The sequence below is a fragment of the Salvelinus fontinalis genome, unplaced genomic scaffold (assembly GCF_029448725.1).
Source record: "Salvelinus fontinalis isolate EN_2023a unplaced genomic scaffold, ASM2944872v1 scaffold_0031, whole genome shotgun sequence".
Lineage (NCBI taxonomy): Eukaryota > Metazoa > Chordata > Actinopteri > Salmoniformes > Salmonidae > Salvelinus > Salvelinus fontinalis.
Window position 1 is genome coordinate 215,001 of NW_026600240.1, and position 19,000 is coordinate 234,000.

At 46.7% G+C, this 19,000-nt stretch overlaps 1 protein-coding gene across 5 annotated transcripts in view; it reads left to right on the plus strand.

Annotated features, from left to right (window-relative positions):
- Positions 1–11,281, plus strand: part of LOC129842297 (collagen alpha-2(VI) chain-like) — a 54,408-nt gene extending 43,127 nt beyond the window's left edge. For 4 of the 5 annotated variants that reach the window (XM_055910788.1, XM_055910787.1, XM_055910789.1 and 1 more), the window contains 3 exons: positions 1,239–1,277; positions 9,501–9,835; positions 10,069–11,281. In XM_055910788.1, coding sequence (XP_055766763.1) covers positions 1,239–1,277; positions 9,501–9,835; positions 10,069–10,335 — 641 coding nt within the window. In that variant the 3' untranslated portion in view covers positions 10,336–11,281. Of the gene's footprint in view, positions 1–1,238; positions 1,278–2,653; positions 4,104–9,500; positions 9,836–10,068 lie in introns of those variants that run through there. The other variant, XM_055910791.1, reaches the window with a different exon arrangement.
- The last annotated feature ends 7,719 nt before the right edge of the window (positions 11,282–19,000 follow it).

Here is a 19,000-nt window from a genome sequence, read left to right on the forward strand (position 1 = left end):
CACATACAGTACCAGTCAAAAGTTTGGACACACCTTCTCATTCAAGGGTTTTTCTTTATTTGTACTATTTTCTACATTGTAGAATAATAGTGAAGATATCAAAACTATGAAATAACACATATGGAATAATGTAGTAACTAAAAACGTGTTTTACAAAATCTATTTTAGATTCTTCAAAGTAGCCATCCTTTGCCTTGATGACAGCTTTGCACACTCTTGGCATTCTCTCAACCAGCTTCACCTGGAATGCTTTTTCAACAGTCTTGAAGGAGTTCCCACATATGCTGAGCACTTGTTGGCTGCTTTTCCTTTAACTCATCCCAAACCATCTCAATTGGGTTGAGGTCAGGTGATTGTGGAGGCCAGGTCATCTGATGCATCACTCCATCACGCTCCTTCTTGGTCAAATAGCCCTTACACAGCCTGGAGGTGTGTTGGATCATTGTCCTGTTGAAAAACAAATTATAGTCCCATTAAGCGCAAACGAATTGCTGCAGAATGCTGTGGTAGCCATGCTGGTTAAGTGGGCCTTGAATTCTAAATTAATCACAGTGTTACAAGCAAAGCACCCCCACACCATCACACCTCCTCCTCCATGCTTCACGGTGGAACCACACATGCAGAGATCATCTGTTCACCTGCTCTGCTTCTCACAAAGACACGGTGGTTAGAACCAAAAATCAGACCAAAGGACAGATTTCCACCGGTCTAATGTCCATTGCTTGTGTTTCTTGGCTTAAGCAAGTCTCTTCTTATTGGTGTCCTTTAGTAGTGGTTTCTTTGCAGCAATTCGACCATGAAGGCCTGATTCACGCAGTCTCCTCTGAACAGTTGATGTTGAGATGTCTGTTACTTGAACTCTGTGAAGCATTTATTTAGGCTGCAATTTCTGAGGCTGGTAACTCTAATGAACCTCTGCAGCAGAGGTAACTCTGGGTCTTCCTTTCCTGTGGCGGTCCTCATGAGAGCCAGTTTCATCATAGCGCTTGATGGTTTTTGCAACTACACTTGAACTGTGGCAAAATATATTTTGATTTGTTTAACACTCTTTTGGTTACTACATGATTCCATATGTGTTATTTCATAGTTTTGATGTCTTCACTATTATTCTACAATGTAAAACTTTTTTTTTTAAATAAAGAAAAACCTCTGTCAATAACCTCTCTCCTTGTCTTTCAGATGCATGTAGATGTATAATATCAATAACCTCTCTCTTTGTCTCTTTATCATTCTTTCAGATCCTGTCATCGTGTGTCCTGACCTCCCCTGTAAAACTGGTAAGATCATTCTGAGGATTTTCATTCTGATTTTTAATTGTCACATGCCCTAAGGGCTGTGATTAAAGTTGGATTTGAACCCTGAACCTGCTGGTTGAGTGCAGTCCAGTCCAGTCCTTAACTCGTTCTCCATACTGTCTCGCTTGGTTTGACATCAGAAAACTTTTAAAGGTTTACATGAGCATGGCAGTACATCACCTAGAGGCTCTACAATGTCCACATAGTAAGGAAGATAGTTCAACCAGAGATTTGAAGAACTAACGAGTTAGAAAGAGTAGAAGTGATAACCTACATGCTTGGTGGGTGTACCGGAGGCCATATTGGGTGTACCGGAGGCCATATTGGGTGTACCGGAGGCCATATTAGGTGTACCGGAGGCCATATTAGGTGTACCGGAGGCCATATTAGGTGTACCGGTGCCATATTGGGTGTACCGGAGGCCATATTAGGTGTACCGGTGCCATATTGGGTGTACCGGAGGCCATATTAGGTGTACCGGAGGCCATATTAGGTGTACCGGAGGCCATATTAGGTGTACCGGAGGCCATATTAGGTGTACCGGAGGCCATATTAGGTGTACCGGAGGCCATATTAGGTGTACCGGAGGCCATATTAGGTGTACCGGAGGCCATATTAGGTGTACCGGAGGCCATATTAGGTGTACCGGAGGCCATATTAGGTGTACCGGAGGCCATATTAGGTGTACCGGAGGCCATATTAGGTGTACCGGAGGCCATATTGGGTGTACCGGAGGCCATATTAGGTGTACCGGAGGCCATATTAGGTGTACCGGAGGCCATATTAGGTGTACCGGAGGCCATATTGGGTGTACCGGAGGCCATATTAGGTGTACCGGAGGCCATATTAGGTGTACCGGAGGCCATATTAGGTGTACCGGAGGCCATATTAGGTGTACCGGAGGCCATTTTGGGTGTACCGGAGGCCATATTGGGTGTACCGGAGGCCATATTAGGTGTACCGGAGGCCATATTAGGTGTACCGGAGGCCATATTAGGTGTACCGGAGGCCATATTAGGTGTACCGGAGGCCATATTAGGTGTACCGGTGCCATATTAGGTGTACCGGAGGCCATATTAGGTGTACCGGAGGCCATATTAGGTGTACCGGAGGCCATATTAGGTGTACCGGAGGCCATATTAGGTGTACCGGAGGCCATATTAGGTGTACCGGAGGCCATATTAGGTGTACCGGAGGCCATATTAGGTGTACCGGAGGCCATATTAGGTGTACCGGAGGCCATATTAGGTGTACCGGTGCCATATTAGGTGTACCGGTGCCATATTGGAAAGTGACCATTTGGGATGTTGATGCGTCGTGTCGCGTTCTTCCGCCCACCATTCTCCCGCTCGTTGCAGGAGGGGGCGTGCCCGTGCCCGACAGCGTGGCCCCTCCCCCCTGGGAGGAGCTTGCAGAGCAAGGCAGCCCCTCAATGGTCCCTTCGTCAGTCGGGGGCGTAGCCAGCCTGCTGGGCAGCCTACGGGAGCAGCAGTATGGGGTTGGCGTGGCGACCATGGCCTACACGGCTCAGCGGGCTAAGCTAGCTCAGCCAGGCACTGACAGGCAGCAGTGGACCCAGCTGTTCATCGACTCCTTCAGGCTGGTCTACGGAGACATCATGGGAGACCCAGCCAAAGCACTGGGGCTGTGCTAACGGGCTAAAAGTGCTAGCTAGGAAACTAACAACACTAGCTGATGAGCTAATGTTACTGACTAATGCAGTAACGATGCTAGCTAATGAGATAACAGTGCTAACTAATGGATTAGAGGTGCTAGCTCTGTGCTTATATTGTCAGCTTAATGCTAATATTGTTAGCTATATGCTCAGTATAAGCTATGTGCTCATGTTTTATGCTAATATTGTTAGCTATATGCTCAGTGTAAGCTCTGTGCTAATGTTTTATGATAATATTGTTAGCTCTATGCGATCAGTTATAGGTTTTAGCCTAGTAGCCTAATACCGCTTGGAATATTTTAACCATATTAGATTTAAGCACTTTTTGTTAGTTTGCCTATAGCTCTGGGAGGATGCTAACATTGTTAGTTATATGGACAGAGTAGATAAGCTTCAGGCAGGTGGTACGTTTTGCTGCTAACATATCTCTAAGCTTGTTGTTAAGGTGAGTGATTAGCTACTGCTCTGGATCTGGGGGTTTTAAAGCCTGGTTAGTTGGACATTTTAAGACAGTTCAATATTATGTATATGGCTGTGATGTTGAACACATTTACCACTGTGAACCACTCAAATCCCTCAAACCACTTGCTGGATCACTGTATGATTCCTCAAAGACACCGTTTTGCAGTTTTGCACATCGCCATAGTTACAGCAGCCATTTTATTTTTCTGTGAACGTTAGTGTTTGGGTTGGTTATTCGCATTACATGTTAGGCCTATGGGATTATTGGGTATGTGATGGGTAGAGAATTTATTGAATGAACATGATCTGTTGGATAAACCTACATTTAAGTGAATTAAATACATTTAAAAAAACAAACAAACAAATAAATAATTGCTTTAAAAAAAAAAAAACATTACTCTATCCATCTGGTATTGTTTGGTGTGCATGTGAAGGGGGGTGGTGTTAGACTGGGAAAACAGAGAACGTTTTAAAACAGAAGTTTACTGTATTATTTTAGCTCTGAGACTGCACCATGCTTAGCTTCAGCTCAATAGAAGTATCATTGGATGAACTATATCCTATAGAGAGAATATCTTAAAGATGTGATCGTGTATTTTTAGTTAGAGAGTATTTGTTTTCCTTACCTGTCATGTTTGCCTATGTGAAATAAATCATTAGTGCGAAGGGAACCAATGAGTCATGTTGTTGTATCTCTGAGTCCTACTACAACCGTTCTTCAGGTCAGCCATGTTACATGTTGTTGTATCTCTGAGTCCTACTACAACCGTTCTTCAGGTCAGCCATGTTACATGTTGTTGTATCTCTATCTCTACTACAACCGTTCTTCAGGTCAGCCATGTTACATGTTGTTGTATCTCTGAGTCCTACTACAACCGTTCTTCAGGTCAGCCATGTTACATGTTGTTGTATCTCTGAGTCCTACTACAACCGTTCTTCAGGTCAGCTATGTTACAGGTCCCGAACAGTCAGTAAAATAGTGAGTGACTGAAACATCACACACAGTATTTTTTTCCTGATCAAGACGGTAAAAATATGAGATGTTTTCTTCTTCTTCTTTCATGTTAATCTACCAGGAAGTCTGACAAGACAGACTGAGTGGAAGGGGAGCTAGTAGACTGAGGGGGAGGGGAGCTAGTAGACTGAGTGGGAGGGGAGCGAGTAGACTGAGTGGGAGGGGAGTTAGTAGACTGAGTGGGAGGGGAGCTAGTAGACTGAGTGGGAGGGGAGGTAATGGGCTGAGTGGGAGGGGAGCTAGTAGACTGAGTGGGAGGGGAGCTAATGGGCTGAGTGGGAGTGGAGCTAGTAGGCTGAGTGGGAGGGGAGGTAATGGGCTGAGTGGGAGGGGAGCTAGTAGACTGAGTGGGAGGGGAGCTAATGGGCTGAGTGGAAGTGGAGCTAGTAGGCTGAGTGGGAGGGGAGGTAATGGGCTGAGTGGGAGGGGAGCTAGTAGACTGAGTGGGAGGGGAGCTAATGGGCTGAGTGGGAGTGGAGCTAGTAGGCTGAGTGGGAGGGGAGGTAATGGGCTGAGTGGGAGGGGAGCTAGTAGACTGAGTGGGAGGGGAGCTAATGGGCTGAGTGGGAGTGGAGCTAGTAGGCTGAGTGGGAGGGGAGCTAGTAGACTGAGTGGGAGGGGAGCTAGTAGACTGAGTGGGAGGGGAGCTAATGGGCTGAGTGGGAGTGGAGCTAGTAGGCTGAGTGGGAGGGGAGGTAATGGGCTGAGTGGGAGGGGAGCTAGTAGACTGAGTGGGAGGGGAGCTAATGGGCTGAGTGGGAGGGGAGCTAGTAGACTGAGTGGGAGGGGAGCTAATGGGCTGAGTGGGAGTGGAGCTAGTAGGCTGAGTGGGAGGGGAGCTAGTAGACTGAGTGGGAGGGGAGCTAGTAGACTGAGTGGGAGGGGAGCTAATGGGCTGAGTGGGAGTGGAGCTAGTAGGCTGAGTGGGAGGGGAGGTAATGGGCTGAGTGGGAGGGGAGCTAGTAGACTGAGTGGGACGGGAGCTAATGGGCTGAGTGGGAGTGGAGCTAGTTGGCTGAGTGGGAGGGGAGCTAGTAGACTGAGTGGGAGGGGAGCTAGTAGACTGAGTGGGAGGGGAGCTAGTAGACTGAGTGGGAGGGGAGCTAGTAGACTGAGTGGGAGGGGAGCTAATGGGCTGAGTGGGAGTGGAGCTAGTAGGCTGAGTGGGAGGGGAGGTAATGGGCTGAGTGGGAGGGGAGCTAGTAGACTGAGTGGGAGGGGAGCTAATGGGCTGAGTGGGAGTGGAGCTAGTAGGCTGAGTGGGAGGGGAGCTAGTAGACTGAGTGGGAGGGGAGCTAGTAGACTGACTGGGAGGGGAGCTAGTAGACTGAGTGGGAGGGGAGCTAATGGGCTGAGTGGGAGGGGAGCTAGTAGACTGAGTGGGAGGGGAGCTAGTAGACTGAGTAGGAGGGGAGCTAGTAGACTGAGTGGGAGTGGAGTTCGTAGGCTGAGTGGGAGGGGAGCTAGTAGACTGAGTGGGAGGGGAGCGAGTAGACTGAGTGGGAGGGGAGTTAGTAGACTGAGTGGGAGGGGAGCTAGTAGACTGAGTGGGAGGGGAGGTAATGGGCTGAGTGGGAGGGGAGCTAGTAGACTGAGTGGGAGGGGAGCTAATGGGCTGAGTGGGAGTGGAGCTAGTAGGCTGAGTGGGAGGGGAGGTAATGGGCTGAGTGGGAGGGGAGCTAGTAGACTGAGTGGGAGGGGAGCTAATGGGCTGAGTGGGAGTGGAGCTAGTAGGCTGAGTGGGAGGGGAGCTAGTAGACTGAGTGGGAGGGGAGCTAGTAGACTGAGTGGGAGGGGAGCTAATGGGCTGAGTGGGAGTGGAGCTAGTAGGCTGAGTGGGAGGGGAGGTAATGGGCTGAGTGGGAGGGGAGCTAGTAGACTGAGTGGGAGGGGAGCTAATGGGCTGAGTGGGAGGGGAGCTAGTAGACTGAGTGGGAGGGGAGCTAATGGGCTGAGTGGGAGTGGAGCTAGTAGGCTGAGTGGGAGGGGAGCTAGTAGACTGAGTGGGAGGGGAGCTAGTAGACTGAGTGGGAGGGGAGCTAGTAGACTGAGTGGGAGGGGAGCTAGTAGACTGAGTGGGAGGGGTGCTAGTAGACTGAGTGGGAGGGGAGCTAGTAGACTGAGTGGGAGGGGAGCTAGTAGACTGAGTGGGTGGGGGAGCTAGTAGACTGAGTGGGTGGGGGAGCTAGTAGACTGAGTGGGAGTGGAGCTAGTAGACTGAGTGGGAGGGGAGCTAGTAGACTGAGTGGGAGGGGAGCTAGTAGACTGAGTGGGTGGGGGAGCTAGTAGACTGAGTGGGTGGGGAGCTAGTAGACTGAGTGGGAGGGGAGCTAGTAGACTGAGTGGGAGGGGAGCTAGTAGACTGAGTGGGAGGGGAGCTAGTAGACTGAGTGGGAGGGGAGCGAGTAGACTGAGTGGGAGGGGAGCTAGTAGACTGAGTGGGAGGGGAGCTAGTAGACTGAGTGGGAGGGGAGCTAGTAGACTGAGTGGGCGGGGAGCTAGTAGACTGAGTGGGAGGGGAGCTAGTAGACTGAGTGGGTGGGGAGCTAGTAGACTGAGTGGGAGGGGAGCTAGTAGACTGAGTGGGAGGGGAGCTAGTAGACTGAGTGGGAGGGGAGCTAGTAGACTGAGTGGGAGGGGAGCGAGTAGACTGAGTGGGTGGGGAGCTAGTAGACTGAGTGGGAGGGGAGCTGATAGACTGAGTGGGAGGGGGGCTAGTAGACTGAGTGGGAGGGTGTCTAGTAGACTGAGTGGGAGGGGAGCTAATGGGCTGAGTGGGAGGGGAGCTAATGGGCTGAGTGGGTGGGGGAGCTAGTAGACTGAGTGGGTGGGGGAGCTAGTAGACTGAGTGGGAGGGGAGCTAGTAGACTGAGTGGGTGGGGAGCTAGTAGACTGAGTGGGAGGGGAGCTAGTAGACTGAGTGGGAGGGGAGCTAGTAGACTGAGTGGGTGGGGGAGCTAATGGGCTGAGTGGGAGGGGAGCTAGTAGACTGAGTGGGAGGGGAGCTAGTAGACTGAGTGGGAGGGGAGCTAGTAGACTGAGTGGGTGGGGGAGCTAATGGGCTGAGTGGGAGGGGAGCTAGTAGACTGAGTGGGAGGGGGGGCTAGTAGACTGAGTGGGTGGGGAGCGAGTAGACTGAGTGGGTGGGGGAGCTAATGGGCTGAGTGGGAGGGGAGCTAGTAGACTGAGTGGGAGGGGGGGCTAGTAGACTGAGTGGGTGGGGAGCGAGTAGACTGAGTGGGTGGGGAGCTAGTAGACTGAGTGGGTGGGGAGCTAGTAGACTGAGTGGGAGGGGAGCTAGTAGACTGAGTGGGCGGGGAGCTAGTAGACTGAGTGGGTGGGGTGCTAATAGACTGAGTGGGCGGGGAGCTAGTAGACTGAGTGGGAGGGGAGCTAATGGGCTGAGTGGGAGGTGGGCTAATGGGCTGAGTGGGAGGGGGGCTAATGGGCTGAGTGGGAGGGGAGCTTACCTTGACGGACAGTTCTTTAATAACGCCCGTGTCAAGCAACATGGACTCAGTGAGCAGTGTTGCAGTCAAATTATCAGTCAGATTATTTCAAGCTAATGTGCTGATACACAAAGCAACTCAAACTACATTGGCATCACATGCAATATCCAATCCTGTCATACATCATCACATCATGGTTTCACTAATGATTGGTTTATCCAACTGTTTGCTGACAGTAACAGCATCCATATAGACAACATGTTGGCTATATCATTTAGCTAGCTAGCCCAAATGGAATTGTCAGCGCTGTTTATCAAGCTAGCGATATAGTTCATGTTGGACATAATGTGTTGTAATGTTACAGGTTGAGGTCGGGGTAAATTGCATATATACTGTATGACAGACAGTGTTCATACAGTATATCACGAAAACCAATGATGTCAAGAAGTTTTTAATGAATCTCCCGTTTGACATGTCTCTTAATGTAATGACAATGAAGTTTTGGGCAACCCTTCCCCTGCTTTGGTTCCATGCTGGCTGAAGACCTAGCTAACTAGTAGTTACAGATAAAAGACACAGATAAAAGTGGAAACCTATAAATATATTTGCCTTAGATGAATAGGGGAAACGTCTAATTATATTTGCTGACACGCTGCAGTTCAATTTGGCACTAGCTAACCACGCCCCTCTGCAAACATGCCCTCTATTTAAATTAGTTAAGAGATGAAGACATTACCATTGGTGTATTCAAATTTGCCTTTTTGTGATGTCACAAAAGGCCCTTAATAATCCCGCCTCTGTCCCGCCTCCTGAATCCAAAGTGTTTGACATGAGGGAGGGGACCAGTCATTTTAAGATTCAACTTTATCAATGTAGAAGCAACAGTCATTTTTCATACTTTGATTTGGTTTCATTCAAATATAATTTTGACTGTTCGGGACCTTTAAGTTTTAGTAAAGTGATTTTAATAACCTGCAAAGAGCATACAGTTAAAGGATGGGTAGATATTTGTTCAGTTACATACAGTTAAAGAACGGGGATATCTTTGTTCAGTTACATGACAAATTATCTGAGCACCCAAAACAAATTATAAGGTGTTCCTCAGGGTTCGGTACTTGGACCCCTGCAGTTCTCGTTATACATGTTGGTACTTTAATTCCTATACATGGTAGGGATGTCATTGCCATAATAATGACATATATCTATGGTCAATGGTCATATATCTATCAATGAACCTCAAAACATTTCACTGTACCTACATTGTTACGACGCGCCAGACGGCTGCCCTGTAGAAACACAGAGACAGTATCGTTATACTGGATGACAGCCAGTCAACTTCCCCTGTTCGCTCAGACTAGACAGATGATGTTATCAAGCTGTCTGTCTGTCTGTCTGTCTGTCTGTCTGTCTGTCTGTCTGTCTGTGTGTGTGTGTGTGTGTGTGTGTGTCTGTGTGTGTCTGTGTGTTTCTGAGCCAGCTGCTGTGTTTGTGTGCGAGTTTAACACGTGTTGGTGTGTGTCTATGTATGTTCATAGTTCAAGTAGATGCATGTGTGCCAATATGTGTGTGACGCTCCAATGTCTGTACGCCTGTGTGTGTTTCAGAGCCAGCGGTGGCCAGCTGTGTCCAGCGCCCTGTGGACCTTGTGTTCATGCTGGACGGGTCAGAGAGGATGGGAGTAGAGAACCACCGCCGCGCCAAGGAGTTCATCGAGAACGTGGCGCGCCGCCTCACCCTGGCCAACGGCCAATCAGACGACAGGAACGCCCGCATCGCCCTGCTGCAGTACGGCAGCAAATCAGAACAGAAGGTGGAGTTTTCGCTCACGCACAATCTGACGGTGATCGCTGATTCGCTGGCTGGGATGAGCTACATGGACTCCGCCTCCTCTCTGGGCAGCGCCATCATACACGCTGTCAACAACCTGGTGATGTCACAGGTACACGTTACACACACACACACGCTGTCAACAACCTGGTGATGTCACAGGTACACGTTACAGACACACGCTGTCAACAACCTGGTGATGTCACAGGTACACGTTACAGACACACGCTGTCAACAACCTGGTGATGTCACAGGTACACATTACACACACACACGCTGTCAACAACCTGGACAGTTCTACCTACATTGTACACTGTATAACTATACTGTCTCTCTGTTCTACAGGGCAGCCGTCTGGCGCGTCGTAACGCAGAACTGTCTTTTGTCTTCATTACCGACGGAATCACTGCCAGCGAAAGCCTGGAGGAGGGCGTATCGGCCATGCGGCGGGCTGAGGGTGTTCCCACGGTGATCGCCATGGGGACCGACACGGACCAGGACGTGCTGAGGAAGGTTGCCCTGGGAGACACGTCAGCCATCTTTAGAGGAGAGGACTACGCCACGCTGGGGAAACCCACCTTCTTCGAACGCTTCATCCGCTGGGTTTGCTAATCAGCTAACGAGCTCGTTAGAGCTAACGAGCTGTGTTTTAAGAAACAGTTAAAGGTGCAATCCGTAAGAATCTTTTTAGTAACGAATTAACAAAACAAATCAATGTGTTCTCAGATGTGAAGGTGCTCTGTGCTTTGCAAAGTTTAAGCAAAAAAGTGGCAGAACTCGGAAGCTCAACTTCTAGCTCGTCCAAGAGACACAAGGCACTCCAGATTTTAGTATCTTTTAAATGAATTAAATTACAGATTTCACCTTTAACTAGCTAAGCCCAAACAACCAAAGCCTCTCTCATCAGAGAGTTACTGATACTGAAGTGGATAAAAAGGTTGCAATTGTAAGTCTTGTTTCTGTTTTTTTTGTGGTTTTATGTTTCTAGAAGAGATCCCTCACTGTGAGGTCTGTATTTTACTCTAAAGGTGCTATTCTAGTGGAAGGCGTTACATACACACACACACACAGACACACACAGACACACACACACACACACACACACACACACACACACACACACACACACACACACACACACACACACACACACACACACACACACACACACACACATACACACGGTCTCGTGTTGCACAGACAATCAACTCTGTTCATCAAACAGTCTTCATTTTTAAACAGTTCAGTTTTTCAAACTTTGTAATTTCAATAGAAGTGCCGCTTTATACTTTGTTATTCTAGTTCAGGGGACCGTACACTCATTTAGACACACACACACACACACACACACACACACACACATCACACATCACACATCACACACACACAACACACACATGCACACACACACACACACACACACACACACACACACACACACACACACACACACACACACACACACACACACACACACACACACACACACACACACACACTGAAAATGCATTTGTTGTAAACTGAACCGTATGTAATAAAACCAGCTGTGGTGAAACCAGACCTGTGTGTGAGTGTGTTTGTACACATCTGTATTGCACCTGTATTTAACATCTAGATGTGAACCATAAGTATCCTGTCTGTATGTATATCTGTCCTCTGGAGTGTCTGGAAGTTAGCCACAACCTTCTGTGTCTTTGACGCCCCCCCCCCCCCCCCCCCTGCTGTTTAAAGGGGACTGGAAACACTTGGCTTTGACGCCCCCCCCCCCCTGCTGTTTAAAAGGGAATGGAAACACTTGGCTTTGATGCCCCCCCCCCCCCCTGCTGTTTAAAGGGGAATGGAAACACTTGGCTTTGATGCCCCCCCTGCTGTTTAAAGGGGAATGGAAACACTTGGCTTTGACGCCCCCCCCCCCCCCCCCCCCCTGCTGTTTAAAGGGGAATGGAAACACTTGGCTTTGATGCCCCCCCCCCCCCTGCTGTTTAAAGGGGGATGGAAACACTTGGCTTTGATGCCCCCCCCCCCTGCTGTTTAAAGGGGAATGGAAACACTTGGCTTTGATGCCCCCCCCCCCCCCCCCCCTGCTGTTTAAAGGGGAATGGAAACACTTGGCTTTGATGCCCCCCCCCCTGCTGTTTAAAGGGGAATGGAAACACTTGGCTTTGACCCCCCCCCCCCCCCCCCCCTGCTGTTTAAAGGGGAATGGAAACACTTGGCTTTGACCCCCCCCCCCCCCCCCCCCCCCTGCTGTTTAAAGGGGAATGGAAACACTTGGCTTTGATGCCCCCCCCCCTGCTGTTTAAAGGGGAATGGAAACACTTGGCTTTGATGCCCCCCCCCTGCTGTTTAAAGGGGAATGGAAACACTTGGCTTTGATGCCCCCCCCCTGCTGTTTAAAGGGGGATGGAAACACCAGCTAACTGGAATTTCCCCAAATTGTCTGAATCCCAAAACTGACTGAAAGACCATGAACTCTGCGTTAATGATCAACACCTGCTGGTGACCGTATATGAAAACATGAATCATGATATGATATGACATACAATAGCAAAAATATATGTTTTTTATTTGTCACATACAACGGATAGGTGCAGTGAAATGTTGTTTTAAAGGGTCAGCCAATCAGGGTTAATTGCCTTAAGGGCACACCACATCAATCAAATGGTAATCAGTCAACAAAAAACACTTGTGAACCTAGCTAGGTAAACAACGTATAAGATTACACACATCACGTAACGTTAGCTAACGAGCAAGCCAGCTAACATTAGAAACCACTTTCTGTCAAAATTAGAAACGTGAAATATCTGAAATGTGTAGCTAGCTAATGCTAGACTATCTTGCATGTCTACATCTTAATGCATGATGGATGCTTCTCCCTGTCACAGATGCGATGCCACGGTTGCCTTTAGTTTGAAGATGTAATCCGGAGACAGGTGTTTTCTCCAACTCCTTAGCTATCAGACTCTAATGAACTGATTTCAAAACTCTCCAGAAAGTGGAGAGCAACACTTATGCAGCTCCACTACATGAGACATTTTTTTTTTAAAGCCGCGTTCTACAGGATTACCAACACAGACTGACCAGCTCAGATAGACAGAAGCCTTCTATATGGTAGACCAATCCGAACTCCTCTCTCAGCATGTCCAGCCCACTCATTATCTCAGCCAATCTTGGCTATTGTGAAGGTTGCTGACTTCTTCTGTGGCTTAACAAACAAGGCGCGTAATTTAACAATTTTATTCAGATTTGTAGATGGCATACAAGTTTGTTATTAAGGCACATGAAAGTTGACATGTCCCAGAAAGCATTTCTGCCAGAAAAAAAACATTTTTAATAAAAAAAACTTTCAAATGGCTCTCCTGTGAAGTTGTGACTTGAGACATACGCCTGACAGTAGATATAGCAGGTCTGTTGTAATATAATAGAGACAGTAGATGTAGCTGGACTGTCAAAATATAATAGAGACAGTAGATCTAACTGGTCTGTCAAAATATAATAGAGACAGTAGATCTAACTGGTCTGTCAAAATATAATAGAGATAATAGATCTAACTGGTCTGTCATAATATAATAGAGGCAGTAGATCTAGCTGGACTGTCAAAATATAATAGAGACAGTAGATCTAACTGGTCTGTCAAAATATAATAGAGATAATAGATCTAACTGGTCTGTCATAATATAATAGAGGCAGTAGATCTTGTTTGTCTGTCGTAATATAATATAGACAGTAGATGTAGCTGGTATGTCATAATATAATAGAGACAGTAGATCTTGTTTGTCTGTCGTAATATAATATAGACAGTAGATGTAGCTGGTCTGCCATAATATAAAGGAGACATTAGTTTTAGCTGGTCTGTCATAATATAATAGAGACAGTAGATCTAGCTGGTCTGTCAAATGATAATGCAGACAGTTGATCTAGCTTTTCTTGTCATAATATAATAGAGACAGTAGATATAGCTGGTCTGTCAAATGATAATGCAGACAGTTGATCTAGCTTTTCTTGTCATAATATAATAGAGACAGTAGATATAGCTGGTCTGCCATAATATAATAGAGACAGTCGATGTAGCTGGTCTGCCATAATATAATAGAGACAGTAGATCTAGCTGGTCTGCCATAATATAATAGAGACAGTAGATGTAGCTGGTCTGCCATAATATAATAGAGACAGTAGATATAGCTTGTCTGCCATAATATAATAGAGACAGTAGATATAGCTGGTCTGTCATGATATAATAAAGACAGTCGATGTAGCTGGTCTGCCATAATATAATAGAGACAGTCGATGTAGCTGGTCTGCCATAATATAATAGAGACAGTAGATCTAGCTGGTCTGCCATAATATAATAGAGACAGTAGATGTAGCTGGTCTGCCATAATATAATAGAGACAGTAGATCTAGGTGGTCTGCCATAATATAATAGAGACAGTAGATCTAGCTGGTCTGTTGTAATATAATAAAGACAGTAGATGTAGCTGGTCTGCCATAATATAATAGAGACAGTAGATCTAGGTGGTCTGCCATAATATAATAGAGACAGTAGATCTAGCTGGTCTGTCATAATATAATAGAGACAGTAGATCTAGCTTGTCTGCCATAATATAATAGAGAAGGTAGATCTGGCTGGTCTGTCATAATATAATAGAGACATTAGATCTAGCTGGTCTGTCAATATATAATAGATACAGATGAGCTGTAATGTAATGTTATCAGAAACGTTCTTATCTGGATAGTATTTGTATTTATTATGGATCCCCGTTAGTTCCTGCCAAGGCAGCAGCTACGCTTCCTGGGGTTTATTATGGATCCCCATTAGTTCCTGCCAAGACAGTAGCTACTCTTCCTGGGGTTTATTATGGACCCCCATTAGTTCCTACCAAGACAGCAGCTACTCTTCCTGGGGTTTATTATGGATCCCCATTAGTTCCTGTCAAGTCAGCAGCTACTCTTCCTGGGGTTTATTATGGATCCCCATTAGTTCCTGTCAAGTCAGCAGCTACTCTTCCTGGGGTTTATTATGGATCCCCATTAGTTCCTGTCAAGACAGCAGCTACTCTTCCTGGGGTTTATTATGGATCCCCATTAGTTCCTGCCAAGGCAGCAGCTACTCTTCCTAGGGTTTATTATGGATCCCCATTAGTTCCTGTCAAGGCAGCAGCTACTCTTCCTGGGGTTTATTATGGATCCCCATTAGTTCCTGCCAAGGCAGCAGCTACTCTTCCTGGGGTTTATTATGGATCCCCATTAGTTCCTGCCAAGGCAGCAGCTACTCTTCCTGGGGTTTATTATGGATCCCCATTAGTTCCTGTCAAGGCAGCAGCTACTCTTCCTGGGGTTTATTATGGATCCCCATTAGTTCCTGCCAAGGCAGCAGCTACTCTTCCTGGGGTTTATTATGGATCCCCATTAGTTCCTGCCAAGACAGCAGCTACTCTTCCTGGGGTTTATTATGGATCACCATTAGTTCCTGCCAAGGCAGCAGCTACTCTTCCTGGGGTTTATTATGGATCCCCGTTAGTTCCTGTCTAGGCAGCAGCTACTCTTCCTGGGGTTTATTATGGATCCCCATTAGTTCCTGTCAAGGCAGCAGCTACTCTTCCTGGGGTTTATTATGGATCCCCATTAGTTCCTGCCAAGACAGCAGCTACTCTTCCTGGGGTTTATTATGGATCACCATTAGTTCCTGCCAAGGCAGCGGCTACTCTTCCTGGGGTTTATTATGGACCCCCATTAGTTCCTGCCAAGTCAGCAGCTACTCTTCCTGGGGTTTATTATGGATCACCATTAGTTCCTGTCAAGGCAGCAGCTACTCTTCCTGGGGTTTATTATGGACCCCCATTAGTTCCTGTCAAGGCAGCAGCTACTCTTCCTGGGGTTTATTACGGATCCCCATTAGTTCCTGCCAAGGCAGCAGCTACTCTTCCTGGGGTTTAATATGGATCACCATTAGTTCCTGCCAATGCAGCAGCTACTCTTCCTGGGGTTTATTATGGATCCCTATTAGTTCCTGCCAAGGCAGCAGCTACTCTTCCTGGGGTTTATTATGGATCACCATTAGTTCCTGCCAAGGCAGCAGCTACTCTTCCTGGGGTTTATTATGGATCACCATTAGTTCCTGCCAAGGCAGCAGCTACTCTTCCTGGGGTTTATGATGGATCCCCATTTAGTTCCTGCCAAGGCAGCAGCTACTCTTCCTGGGGTTTAATATGGATCACCATTAGTTCCTGCCAATGCAGCAGCTACTCTTCCTGGGGTTTAATATGGATCACCATTAGTTCCTGCCAAGGCAGCAGCTACTCTTCCTGGGGTTTAATATGGATCACCATTAGTTCCTGCCAATGCAGCAGCTACTCTTCCTGGGGTTTAATATGGATCACCATTAGTTCCTGCCAATGCAGCAGCTACTCTTCCTGGGGTTTAATATGGATCACCATTAGTTCCTGTCAATGCAGCAGCTACTCTTCCTGGGGTTTAATATGAATCACCATTAGTTCCTGCCAATGCAGCAGCTACTCTTCCTGGGGTTTAATATGGATCACCATTAGTTCCTGTCAATGCAGCAGCTACTCTTCCTGGGGTTTATTATGGATCACCATTAGTTCCTGTCAATGCAGCAGCTACTCTTCCTGGGGTTTATTATGGATCACCATTAGTTCCTGTTTATGCAGCAGCTACTCTTCCTGGGGTTTATTATGGATCACCATTAGTTCCTGCCAAGGCAGCAGCTACTCTTCCTGGGGTTTATTATGGATCCCCATTAGTTCCTGCCAAGGCAGCAGCTACTCTTCCTGGGGTTTATTATGGACCCCCATTAGTTCCTGCCAAGACAGCAGCTACTCTTCCTGGGGTTTATTATGGATCACCATTAGTTCCTGCCAAGTCAGCAGCTACTCTTCCTGGGGTTTATTATGGATCACCATTAGTTCCTGCCAAGGCAGCAGCTACTCTTCCTGGGGTTTATTATGGATCCCCATTAGTTCCTGCCAAGTCAGCAGCTACTCTTCCTGGGGTTTATTATGGATCACCATTAGTTCCTGCCAATGCAGCAGCTTCTCTTCCTGGGGTTTAATATGGATCACCATTAGTTCCTGCCAATGCAGCAGCTTCTCTTCCTGGGGTTTAATATGGATCACCATTAGTTCCTGCCAAGGCAGCGGCTACTCTTCCTAGAACTTACAGTGCATTCGTTAAGGATTCAGACCCCTTGACTTTTTCCACATGTTGCTACGTTACAGCCTTATTATAAAATGTCTTAAATTACTTTTATTCTTCATAAATCTACACACAATACCCCATAATGACAAAGCAGAAACAGGTTTAACAAAAACTAAAACTATTTACATAAGTATTTAGACCCTTTGCTATGATACTCAAAATTGAGCTCAATGGAAACAGATGCTGTTTCCATTGATCATTACTGAGATGTTTCTACAACTTGGAGTCAAATAAAAAAATTCAATTCACACAACTACTTACGTTCAAAAGTTTGGGGTCACTTAGAAATGTCCTTGTTTTTGAAAGAAAATAAAACACGTTGTCCATTAAAATGACATCAAATTGATCAGAAATACAGTGTAGACATTGTTAATGTTATAAATGACTATTGTAGCTGGAAACGGCTGATTGTTTTATGGAATATCTACATGGGCACACAGAGGCCCATCATCAGCAACCATCACTCCTGTGTTCCAATGGCACGTTGTGTTGGCTAATCCAAGTTTATCATTTTAAAGGCTAATTGATCATTAGAAAACACTTTTGCAGTTATGTTAGCTGAAAACTGTTTTTCTGATTAAAGAAGCAATAAAACTGGCCTTCTTTACACTAGTTGAATATCTGGAGCATCAGCATTTGTGGGTATCAATTACAGGCTCAAAGTGGCCAGAAACAAAGACCTTTCTTCTGAAACTCGTCAGTCTATTCTTGTTCTGAGAAATTAAGGCTATTCCACGCGAGAAATTGCCAAGAAACTGAAGATCTCGTACAACGCTGTGGACTACTCCCTTCACAGAACAGCGCAAACTGGCTCTAACCAGAATAGAAAAAGGAGTGGGAGGCCCCGGTGCACAACTGAGCAAGAGGACAAGTACATTAGAGTGTCTAGTTTGAATATCAGACTCCTCACAAACCAAGATGGTGTAGCAGTCAGACATGTGTTTGTCTTGTCCCATGTAAATAGTCGTTTCCCTCGTTTTTTTCGTATATATTTTAATCTCACTTTCCATCTACGGACTGAAGATATTTCCTGCAACCCGCCTCACCCAATGTGGTATGGATCTGCTATTTTTTTTACTTTAGAACCGGAACCCCTATCAGAAGCTAGCCAGCTAACTAGCTACTAGCTAGTAGTCAGTTAGCCACTGCTAGTGGTCTTCACCGTTAACTCAGACAATAGCCAGCTTCAGCTCGGTCAATACTTACCACAGTGCGATATCAACCCAGAGCATGTCATGCTGCTTTTTCCACCGGATTCCTGCCGCGAGCTCTGGACCATTACAACGGCTCAACGCAGCTAGCTAGCTGCAACCGAGTGGCTACTGCTAACGCCTCTGTCCCGAAGCAAGCACCAGTTAGCCTTGAGCTAGCCTCAAGTTAGGCCCATATCCCAGCTAGCCGAAGAGGTCTACCAGCTAATTCTTGGGCTACAATACCTCTTTTGGCCTGGACCATTTATTGCCCACACGGAGCCCCGCTGATCCATCATGACTGGTCACCATGTTACTCAACACAGTTTTAGAGGATGTTTGACCAGGACTCATAGTGAACAGGGAGGCTTGTGGTGGTTTCAACTAGAGGCCGCCCGATTAATCGGAATGGCCAATTAATTTTTCAAGATTTTCAAGTTTTCATAACATTCGGTAATCGGCATTTTTGGGGCAGAACAACAGATTTTTACCTTCACAGCTCGGGGATTCGATCTTTTATAAAGCCCTTCTTACATCAGCTGATATATCAAAGTGCTGTACAGAAACCCAGCCTTTAAACCCCAAAAAGCAAGCAATGCAGGTGTCGAAGTATGGTGTCTAGGAAAAACTCCCTAGAAAGGCCAAAACCTAGGAAGAAACCTAGAGAGGAACCAGGCTACGAGGGGTGGCCAGTCCTCTTCTGGCTGTGCCGGGTGGAGATTATAACAGAACATGGCCAAGATGTTCAAATGTTCATAAATGACCAACAGGGTCAAATAATAATATTCACAGTAGTTGTAGAGGGTGCAGCAAGTCAGCACCTCAGGAGTAAATGTCAGTTGGCTTTTCATAGCCGATCATTGAGAGTA